We start from the raw sequence: 12,025 nt of genomic DNA on the forward strand, positions 1-12,025 counted from the left end.
GCAGTGATACACTAATGCAGTGATGCAGTGATACACTAGTGCAGCGATACAGGGAGGCAGTGATACACTAATGCAGTGATGCAGTGATACACTAGTGCAGTGATACAGCGATACACTAGTGCAGCGATACAGGGAGGCAGTGATACACTAATGCAGTGATGCAGTGATACACTAATGCAGCGATGCAGTGATACACTAGTGCAGCGATACAGGGATGCAGTGATACACTAGTGCGGTAATGCAGTGATACACTAGTGCAGTGATGCAGGGATGGAGTGATACACTAGCGCAGCGTTGAAGGGATGCAGCTAAACACTAATGCAGTGATGCAGAGATGCAGTGATACACCACACCAGTGCATTGATGCAGGGATGCAGTGATACACTATTGCAGCCATGCAGGGATGCAGTGATACACTAATGCAGAGATGCAGGGATGCAGTGATACACTAGTGAAGCGATACAGGGATGCAATGATATACTAGTGCAGCGATACAGGGATGCAGTGATACACTAGTGCGGTGATGCAGGGATGCAGTGATACACTAGTGCAGCGATGCAGTGATACACTAATGCAGTGAAGCAGTGATACACTAGTGCAGCGATGCAGTGATACACTAGTGCAGTGATACAGCGATACACTAGTGCAGTGATGCAGCGATACACTAGTGTAGCGATACAGGGATGCAGTGATACACTAGTGCAGTGATGCAGTGATACACTAGTGCAGTGATGCAGGTGCGCAGCAATACACTATTGCAGCCCTGCAAGTTTCAGGGCTAAAATGCTATATGCAAATACTGAAATGCAGCCATCCATACAAATGTGCATAGTTAGGGTAGCAACATGAATAGTCTTATCAACTTTTAAAAGAGAGGAGAAAACACTTCTCATATCTTTTAATGTTGACTTCAAAGGCTGTACATTCAGTCAATCTATGATATTTTGGCGTAACATCAAAGATGCCAACATCAGCAAAAGCCATAAACTGTGTAAGGAAATACAACAGTCTAAATTATATATTTGCACATGAATGTCCATGTTTTTGGCAACTGTTTTGCGCAGTAAATTATTGGCTTCAAATAACATGACACCTTGAAATTCAAAAGTTAATCACTTTAATAGTTTATCTGAAGGACATTTTTGTTAACTTTTAAACAATATGCAATTTTAGCACTGTGTTGCTGTCCAGTGTGAAATCCTGCCCTGAAGCAAAACCAGTTGAGAGCCAGTACTGTAGAGTTTGAGCTGTACAGATAATGAATGAAGTGCTGGCCTTGGTGCTGAACCTTTCTCTGGCGTGAGAGACTCCCTGGATGTGTTTACTTCGCGTCTCTATGCCTGTCTATACTGAACACTTGTGTGTGTGATCTTCTGCCTGTTTATTGCCTATATATAGCACCACAACACTGCCGTTTCACACATTTAGTGTCACAGGGTGTGCGAGTGTGTGGGCTTCGTTAGCTCCTGTGAGAGTTTTGGCTTTTTGTATGCTGATCAGACCAGAATGGCTGTTGTTTGTAATGGGCTCTATTGTGGACCGTGCCACCACAATTAGCATTCACATACCTGCCATAAAGAGCCTCTCCACTGACTGACATACACAATACAGGTGCTCAAATGTGTGTGTGTGTGTGTGTGAGTGAATAGAGCTCTCGTGGGAGGCTTGTGAAGAGACAAGGAAATGTGGAAGGTTTTTGTAGTTTCTTATGGCAGCTAATAACGGATGGTTCTTTTGTGCTCAGTACGGGTCACGCTGTTTAATTGGGCTGATACAGTAGATTAATCAGCAGACAATCAATATGACATTTCCAGGACTGCTGAACCGCTCCAGCTATAATCAGGATACAGACTCACTGCTGTCTGGACCGCCATGACTTTTAGAACGTCTTACATCCACAAAACTACACAGCCACTCTAGCAATGTATTTAGCTGTCTTTGTTATCGACATTATTGGATGTTTTTGATGGTATTTTTCATGAAATTGTCAGTTTATTTTGAGAATTTTAAGTATGAAAGTTGTAAGTGATTTGAGTGAATTGCTATGTTTCTGTGCACCATTTTCTAATATTACTATATATATATACTGTTTATATATATTAAAATGTGTTATTATATTTTAAATTAAGTTTAAGTTGAACTGTTTACTGTATATTTACTGATTCCAAATTACATGAGAAACATTGAAGCTATTGTAACATAATCCATTACATATTTTAGGTTAAATAATCAGACTACTTTTTGATTACTTTTAGATTACTTTTGACCTAACTTGTTTGTCACATTGATAGAATAATCTTGTACCATGCTGATATAAGAATACAAAAATAAATAAAATACATTACATTTGTTGTTATTAACATCATGAAGTGCATGTATTATGAATAATTTATTGCTATTGTGTAAATAGTATGTTATCATGTAATCAATAAAAAAGTAACTAGTCTGATTATTAGTATTTTAAAATGTAATATAATCTGATTACAAGTGCTTCATTTTTGTAAACTGATTACATATATATTTTTATACATATTATACATGTTTTATATTTATATAATTACTAGCATATATACTGTATATATTACTTTAAAACCATTTATAATGTGCTTTGGCAATTTGATTAAAATTATTTTTTTAAGCCATATTATCCAGCCCTACTAGTGTGATGTTTCCATTGTGAGACTGGGCAGGTTACACACGTCCTCCCTCCATCCATTATTCCAGGTCATATTTTCCCTTCTATGAATTTGACCCAGTAACTCCTAAAAGCTCATCTGCATCTCTCTCTCTCATCTATATTTCATCTCTCTTTCCACCATCCAGATCATTTATTATTGAAATGAGCAGCTTTTAATGTGTGTCTGAGTCTGTGTGCTTTGGGAGACGGCGGCCCTCCCAGTCCCAACGGACCCTGCCGACTGTGACATGATGCGATTCGAAGGTTCAGATGAGGTTTATTGTTGTGAGCTATCTAGGGCACAGAGATGATGTCAGTTCTTATATACCCTGGCATACAGAGAGAGATGGGTGGGGCTCTGTAGCCACGTCACAATGAAATCGGCCAATCGGATGCAAGCATCCAAGTATAAGTGCCCCAAAACATTGTGGTATGATATGAACCCATTAATATAATGTGCCTCTCTCTTCTTTTGACCCTTCCCATGTGTCTGATTAGTAGTAGTGAAAGTATTACTAGTATTACCTAGTAGTGAAAATTACATTCAGATTAGAAAATTACAAAAATTACATACATCTGCTTGAATCAATTCACACTATTTCTGTGAATTCTTTCAAAACTCTTGATTCATTTTGCATTATCTTACAAAAAATGTCTACACATTTTTATCTTTTTGTGGAATTTTTCTTGTATTAAAATGTTTACTGAAAAATATAAATACAGATTCCCATTAATTATTATTTATTGTTATACTAATTATTTAATATTTTCTTAATATATTTTAAAATTAATATGTTAAATATATTAACCATTCTGCAGATTCCTTCTTGTATTTTGATCACATGAACGGAATCAACACACCTGTGTTACAGGACTTTATATTTATACTTTATATTTTTATTATTACAAATTAATTTATTCATATTTTTAAATATATTTTTTTCCTTGTGTTCAAAATTATGCAGAAGATGCCTTGATTATCTTTAAATGGATTTTTACTGTATTAAGTTCACTTTTGTTCAAAATTATGCTTTATCTGATAAAAAATATCATTATCATCATCATCATTATTATTATTTTTGTTATTCTTAAGACAATTTAGACTGTCTCAGTGAGTTTAATAAAAACTCCTATTCAGTGATTAATTTGGCATTATTTTTTCAAAAAATTTAAAAAATCTAAATTAAGATTTCCATTATATATTATTTTGTATTATACATCTTTGTTATTAAACATTTATGTATTAATATTTTTTTAATTTATATTTTAAAACCATGTCCTTATGTTTAATTGGATTTTTACTATATTCACTACTTGATTTTACTATATTTACTATGTTTGGTAAAAATGTCGTTTTTTTTAAAGAAAAAAATAACTATTATTTAAGACATTTCGGGGCAGATACATAAATATTAATTAAGAAGAAGCAGTAAATCAGCATATTAGAATGATTTCTGAAGGATCATGTGACACTGAAAACTGGAGTAATGATGCTGAAAATTCAGCTTTGATCACAGAAATAAATTACATTTGACATTATATTCAAATAGAAAACATTTTTAAATTGTACTAATATCATTATTATATATGTATTATTATTTAAGACACTTCAGTGCAGATACATGCATATTAAGATATATTTAATATAATTAAAAGGCTAAAATTATCTTGTGCAACAATAAAGTGGATCAGTTCGATTTGAGCAGCCACGTTTAAGGGTCCAAATAACCTGTGGTATATTTTATGAACAAGATCAACATAATCCTTTCCTCTCTTTCTTTTTATCCCTCCCATGTGTCATTCAGATTTCCATTAGCAGTCCTGAGCCCTGAGCTCTGATAGGCTTTTAATGGCCACACACACATGCTGACAGTCCTCCTATGAGACCTCCCTCTCTCTCTCACACACTCTCACTCTTGCTGTCTTTACTTCCTGGCTTGGCACATTACCCTTGAGAGCCACCTTCTCTCTCTCTCTCTCTCTCTCTCGCTCTCTCTCGGTATCTCCATCACTCAGCCACACGCACTCAGACGAGCCCAGAGCATGTGTGAGGAAGGATGCGATGTGTCATGGCATAGTCGGCTGCTTTCTGTGAATGTTGTTTAAGTGTGTGCTGCCTCTGTCACTCTCATCGCCGTGCGTGCGCCTGCCAACCGGCCGTCCTGGCTAGCAACATGTTCCGCCGAACCAAAAGGTAAACGAGAGAGAGAGAGAGAGAGAGAATTATTAGGCTCGTGCTTGCAATTATGACTCATCAGAATGTGCTGCTCGGGTTAGATTTTTCTGATGAATTGGTGATTTTTGGTGATGGTGATGATGGTGGTGGTGATGATGATGCGCTGTGATTGTTTACACTGATGTCATCGTCTCGCGGCTGGTTCATGGAGGGATGACAGCTTGTGTTTTGCAAGTGTGTTTTCATGTGTGAACTCATGAGGTCTTGTCTTTCTGTTGAAGTAGTGATAGACCGATATATCGGTCAGGGTGATTAACTGGTCGTTCATTATTTGGCCATTTTGAGATTATCTGTGTTGGCCTATAACCAGGTTCAAAATGTACTTTTTGCCACACCTGCCAATGGTGCATCACATACATTTGTTTGCATTATTTACTTAATAATAATAATACTTAAAATATATTTCAAATTAAATAAAATATAAATAAATATTATTATATTATAACTATTTAATGCCATGTAATAGAATTTATTATTAATTAGTGTTTTTGTCTTGAATGAGCAGCATAACTGCATCGTACAGTTTCTTAGACACAAAAATGACTAATTGAAAATATATGAAAAAATATTGTCTTAAATCTACAGTACATTTTAGTGATATTTTTTAAATAATGGTTGCCGGAATTTTACTGTAAAAAATACAGTAGCAACATTTTAGGTTTTACGGTTTTAACTTGAATTTACAGTTAAATACCGTAATTTCATTAACTGATATAATGTTAATATACCAACCTATTGAAGTACTGAAATCTGTTTTGTACCTTTGTAATACAATGATAACCACCAAATGCAGGTGGTGATGAGAAAGTCACATGATGAACCAAAGCCCATCACAAGCAGCTTTTAAATAATAACATATATAGAAGGTGCTCAGTGTCATTCACACAAACACTAAACACCATCATGGTAACACACATGAAACTGAAATAATGCAATAAACATTCATTTAACAACATTAGGTGTAACATACAACCCTAATATACAAAACTGATAAGAAAACTAAGACGAAACCTAGTTATTTTAACAAAAAAACATCCAATTTGAAATGTAACGCAGGGAATTCTGGGAATGTCAATTTACGGTTATTCACTGTAAATTATACCGTCTTTTTCACTTCCAAAAACAGTATACTACCGTAAAATTAATTTTCAATACATGTAACGTCAGTACAGTTTTTCACCTTATATAGTAGGGGAATTTACCGTTAACCATTTAACAGGTTTTTACTGTTGCATTTTTACAGTCTTTTACCGTTAAATTCACGGCCATTTTTTACAGTGTACTGATCGCCTAGATATTGCATTTTTAGTTTTGGAAAACTAATGCTGGTTGACCACTTGTGTAAATCTGCTATTGATTGAATGTATGTAGCTAAACTGGTAAACTGTGCATATGCACATACACACACACATTTGTTCGGCTTGGCATGAGCACATATAAGGCAAGCAGCGACTACATGTGTTTATGTTTTGTGCATATGCTGTGTGTGCGTCTGTTTGTGCTCCTATGTGTGATGTTGTGTGTGACAAGAGATTAAAGTGGCTTTGAACACATTTGTGTGTGTGTGTGTGTGTGTGTGTTCACTGTCTCTCTCTCTCTCTCTCTCTCTCTCTCTCTCTCTCTTCATCTCTGTCTGTCCCCCACGGTGCTCCATTCTGTCTACACTGACGCTGTTGAGCTCACATTAGTCACATTCTGATGTGTGTGTGTGTGTGTGAGAGAGAGAGAGAGAGAGAGAGGGCTTATGAATAGTTAAACTTCAATTATTTTGTTCAGCACTGCAAAAAGATGAATTTACTCCTTATTACAGGAGTAGTTCACGCAAAAACAAAGATTTTTTTTATTCTACTTTCATGGTATTGTCTTGTCGCTGGAGTTTGATCTCACCTGATGACCCCACTGAACATATTATTTATTATTCATGTTTTTTAAGATTTGCTCAGTGAGACTTTCTTTTTAACTGTTTCACTATGACAATCGTTGACCTGACCAAGGAGCTCAAGGTTTATCTGAGAGAGAGAGAGAGAGAGAGAGGGCTTATGAATAGTTAAACTTCAATTATTTTGTTCAGCACTGCAAAAAGATGAATTTACTCCTTATTACAGGAGTAGTTCACGCAAAAACAAAGATTTTTTTTATTCTACTTTCATGGTATTGTCTTGTCGCTGGAGTTTGATCTCACCTGATGACCCCACTGAACATATTATTTATTATTCATGTTTTTTAAGATTTGCTCAGTGAGACTTTCTTTTTAACTGTTTCACTATGACAATCGTTGACCTGACCAAGGAGCTCAAGGTTTATCTGCAGTGTGTCTGTATTATATTTCATTGTATTTATTTTATTTTGTTTTATTTTGAGTTATTTAGTTCATAGACGTATGTAAATCCCCAATATTTCATCATATTTTAGTATGTTTTGTTTTGTTTTATTTCATTTATAGAGGTATCTAAAACCCAAATATTTCATCACATTTTCTCTTTAGCGATTTTATTTCATGTTATTGTATTTAGTTTTATTTGATTTGTTTTTTAATCTCTATTTTATTTTAGTTTCAGAGGTATTTCGTTTATAGAGATATGTGAATCCGAAATATTTTATCATATTTTAGTATATGTTTTATTTTTTATTTATTTGATTTGATTTGATTTTAAAGGTATATAAATTCAAATAAAGTAAACGTATTTTATTAGATGTTTTAGCAGTTTTTTCATTTTATAGAGGTATATTAATCCCAAGTATTTCATCATATTTTAGCAGATGACATTTTTTAAATAAAATTTTTTCATTTCTCATTTTTTAATCTATGAAATGGACTTGTGTTTTTCTCTGTTTTCTGCATTTGACATCACAGCTCGGGATAGTCGCTAGTAAAGGCCTTGGGATTGTGCGCAGAATTAAATTTGTGTAGCCATGAAGCATTAGTGCTCACATACTTGTGCTCAGATTATGTTTGGGGAAAGTGTGTTTTGATATTTTGTTGTTGTCTCTGTGAGTTTAGTGCTCTCTGTTCCTCTGTCATTTGGGATGGGCTGCTCTGAGCCTCAGATGCTTTTATGGAAGAAAGCAGACGGAGAGGGAATATGAATGAGAGGCAGAGAACAGAAAGTGTGAGCCTGAGGAGATGTCTTGGCCTATATTTGAGAACAGTGGAGTGGGTTAACTGAGTTCCTCTCTAAAACACCTGCTCTTCATCCTGCACTTCACTTTCCAACTGAGTCATTACTGTGTGTTTCATTTGATCATTTGATCATGAAATCTCAGCGGACAAAGGCAGGACGAGAAAGAGAAAGAGTTTGGAACATCGACTCTTCAAGGACACACGTCCTCGTGATAACTTTAGTTTTCAAAGCTGTGTTTGTGATGCCATCGGAAACAGAAAGTTGCTTCACTTATTTACGCTTTTTGAATTTACTTGGCAGCAATATATCATTTTAATTATTAATGCTAAACATTTATTTACGGTATGTATGTACACTGTAAAAATGATTGTGATTTTAATGGTAAAAGACTGTAATGATGCTACGGTACAAACCTGTTAATTGGTTAACTGTTACTTATCCTTACTATATATGGTGAAAAACTGTAATAGATCTAACTTTACATTAAATGTAATTGTACAGTAAAATACTGTTAAATGTACAGTTTTTTCATTGAAATATATTTCTTCTTAGCTTTTTTCTAATCACTTCTGTACATCAGGGTTTTATGTTACATCTAATCTGTAAAACCTAAAATGTTGCTGCCATATATTTATATTTTTATGATAAAGTTCTGGCAATCACAGCTGCCTTTTGTTTTCTTTTGCCATAAATTTCACCGTTTTTTTTTTTTTATTATTATTAATTTTTGTATTTTTTTTTTACGGTGGACTTTTAAAAAAATTTTTTATTAAATATTTATTTTTCAATTTATTTATTGCCAGGAAAGTTGTGGTAATCTATAAATATTTTTTATTAAATAGTAATGAAAATTATTGATTGATTTATGCATTTTGGAGTATTATTATATAAATATTGGCAGTAATATATCATTCAAATTAATAATTATTAACACATTTTTGTTTGTTTCTATATTTACTGCCATTTGATGCCATTATGCTATTTCCAAATACTCGACTCTCACAGACATTGCGATATATAATTAGGTCTATGGAAATATAAACAGTGAAAACTGTATCAGTAAAAAAAAAAGAAAATGATTTTTATATGGCAATACCAGATGATTCAGATTTCCCTTGAGATCACATAACATTGATATATCATTCTGCACATGATTCCTCGCGGCCTGAAATGACACACCTCCATGGCTCCACAGTCGTATGTAGCAATCTGAGCTCAGGAAATGAAAGCACAGCAGGAAAAATGAAAGGATGACGTACAGCAGATGAACAGAGGAACAGGGGTTGCTTGCGGTGTAATCTTGTTTGTCGGTGACTTTCAGGTAATACGTTAGAGATTATAGCTGGAGTGGATGCTGGGAGCAGGAGAGTTCAGGAATCACTGAGACCACTTTCATTCATAACCACAGCATTCATTCAGAAAGAGTTTGCCTGATCTACTTTGTCCCGTCCACACTAATCTAAATCACAAACATAGATCCCAGATCTGCAGAGAGCAATATGACTAAAATCTTATTTTGGGTATGAGTCATTTTAATATATTTCACTGTATAGTTATTTTTTGCAGGTAAATTGGTGAAAAAATGGTTTATGCCCAGTTTTGATAAGGTATTTAGAAGAAATCTGAAAAAACAAACAAACATTATTTTACATTTAAGATAAAATAAAGATGGAACAATGTGATCAATGTCCATGTACAATAATTGTTCTGTTATCAAGAGAACAAATTATTTTATTTCAAATTTTAATGTATTTTATTCTTCAAAGCATTCTTTAGTGCATTCAGTTTTTAATTTTATTTTTAATGTATTTTATTTTATTCTTTAATGGAATGTAATTGATTTTTATTTCATTCATTCATTCATGCTGACTGTTTATACAGAACTGCCTAAACATTTTATTTTATTTTAATATTTATTTTTCAAGTCAAATCAAGAGTTAAAATTGCTATTATAAGGATGTACAAAATCAAATGATCACAGTCAAGAATTTATCAACATTAGCTTTTATTTCATATGATTTCAGTTCATCAGCTCTGCTGTTGGTAGTGTTTTTTGTGGACTTGCTGCATTAGGAGTGACTATATTTTTCAGTTCAATCTGTGCAGAGAATTATTTGGAATTGAGTTGACTTTTAAAGTCTGTCCATAAACGTAATGTAGCTGATAGACATTAAGTAATAAATGCGGCTCACATACTGAATTAATCGTATATATATCACCTGAATCCCAGTGAAACAGACTTCAGCGCTGCTCAATATGCCAATGCTGTTTTAGAATTAAAGTTTGATGTGAAGCCGGCGTTACTGCTAAGTTGGCAGCGGTTTAAAGATTGCCTGCTTTATCCTTTTTTATATTAAAGCAAAGCCTCTCCTGGAGAATTCCTGAATAATTTAGATCACTGATCAAACACACTTGACCAGCTAATCAAAGTTTTAGGGTTCACCTGCACATTACAGGCAGGTCTTCATTTCATATGACTAGAGATATTGCATTTTCTTTTCTATTTATATATTCTATCTATATATTTTATTTGTATGTTTTTTTTAAATGTATGTTATTCTATTCTATTAAAAAAATTATTTATAGTTTAAATATAATAGTTTACTTTTTAATTGTATTTTATTTTATTTGTTCTTTCTTTTTTAATGACTGACTCATTTTACAGGACTTTCTAGAAAGTGCACATCCCTAATTTGAATGCAGGGACATCTTTTATTTTCTGCAATGATGACACCAGATATTGTCACTAGAGGACTTTGGGGACATAATATTTTATTTAAATCAGTAAGTCTAACAGTTGAAACTGGGCCATATTTAGATTTTTAGTGAAATGTGTCGGAATGCTGAGACACGCACCTTGTGAAAGCAGGACATCCCGTCACCCTGTTTATCAGTCCTTTTTGTTCTTCTTGCCCTCCTGTCAGGAGTGAAGGTCCTCTGTGAGCTTTGCTCTCTCACACTGCTGGCAGAGTCTATATTTATCCCATTCACCTCCTCTGAGCCTCTCTTTCACCCATTCATCTGCACACTCATCTATTCTCTTCACCTTCTGCCTTTTGTTCTCTTTCTTGAAACTGTATCTGCTGTAGTACCCACATCCTATTGTCTAGCAACCAGAAGTCATGTGACCTTACATCACCACACCCTTTGCATTATGAATTTAATTTCCACTCCATATGCATCAAATGTTGGGATGCATACTATATATCCTACAGGGTTATTTGAAGGTTAGGTCCTGTTGTAGAGACGTAGAAACCTGTTTGAAAGCCTGTGGTTGTTTTCGTGACTCTGTTTGGTGACATCTGTATCAACATATGCTAGTGACCAGTCATGTTGCTCTCTACAGCAGATGAAACATCAGAGACGGAGCTCTAGAGGCATGTGAAGAGGAGAAATGTAACAGGTGTGCTGTAAGGATGATGAAGCGTCCCGCCGCAGAGCAGCTCTCTCAGCATTAGTAAATTGACTGCTGTTCTGTAGTGCAAGCAAGCTTTGTGTGTGTTGCATTCAATAAGTCAATCTCCCTGCTGTGTCATTAAACAGATTTAGTGTATTAGTTGTGTTGTATATTATATTATATTATAATGTTAGATTATTAGTCTTTATGTGTGAGTGTGTCTTTGAGAGTCTGAGCAGGTGTTAATTGGGAGGCTGTCTGGGTCAATCTCCATGGTAACCACTGATTTAACCTCTGACCTTGTGATGACTGAGAGATTTCATCCATTTTTGTTTGTTTGTGCCTTTTAAAGGTTTCACTTGTTCACACCACACAGATTTTTGTGTTTCATTCTTCCATGCTCCATTCTTTTTCTTTTATGAAAGTTTTTGGGTGACGTTTTTCTCTATAATCCCTGAATATTTGAGTTGAAGAACAAACGTCACGGTGTCTTGGCCAGATCTCTGCTCACTGCACTCATAATCCTTTAAATCCGACACAAAAGAATCGCCAGCAAAGAAATTCATATATATATATATATATATATATATATA

General features: G+C 34.4%; 1 protein-coding gene across 2 annotated transcripts in view; it reads left to right on the plus strand.

Moving 5' to 3' along the window:
• The window catches only part of LOC107583192 (microtubule-associated serine/threonine-protein kinase 1-like), a 68,665-nt gene that overhangs the window by 13,246 nt on the left and 43,394 nt on the right, over positions 1-12,025 (plus strand). The window contains exon 1 of one of the 2 annotated variants that reach the window (XM_016269321.1): positions 4,703-4,871. The exons of the other annotated variant lie outside the window; for it this stretch is intronic. Coding sequence (XP_016124807.1) covers positions 4,852-4,871 — 20 coding nt within the window. The 5' untranslated portion in view covers positions 4,703-4,851. Of the gene's footprint in view, positions 1-4,702; positions 4,872-12,025 lie in introns of those variants that run through there. 2 annotated transcript variants of the gene reach the window in all.

The sequence above is a fragment of the Sinocyclocheilus grahami genome, unplaced genomic scaffold, assembly GCF_001515645.1.
Source record: "Sinocyclocheilus grahami isolate Dianchi unplaced genomic scaffold, SAMN03320097.WGS_v1.1 scaffold51.1, whole genome shotgun sequence".
In the NCBI taxonomy this organism is placed as follows: Eukaryota; Metazoa; Chordata; class Actinopteri; order Cypriniformes; family Cyprinidae; genus Sinocyclocheilus; species Sinocyclocheilus grahami.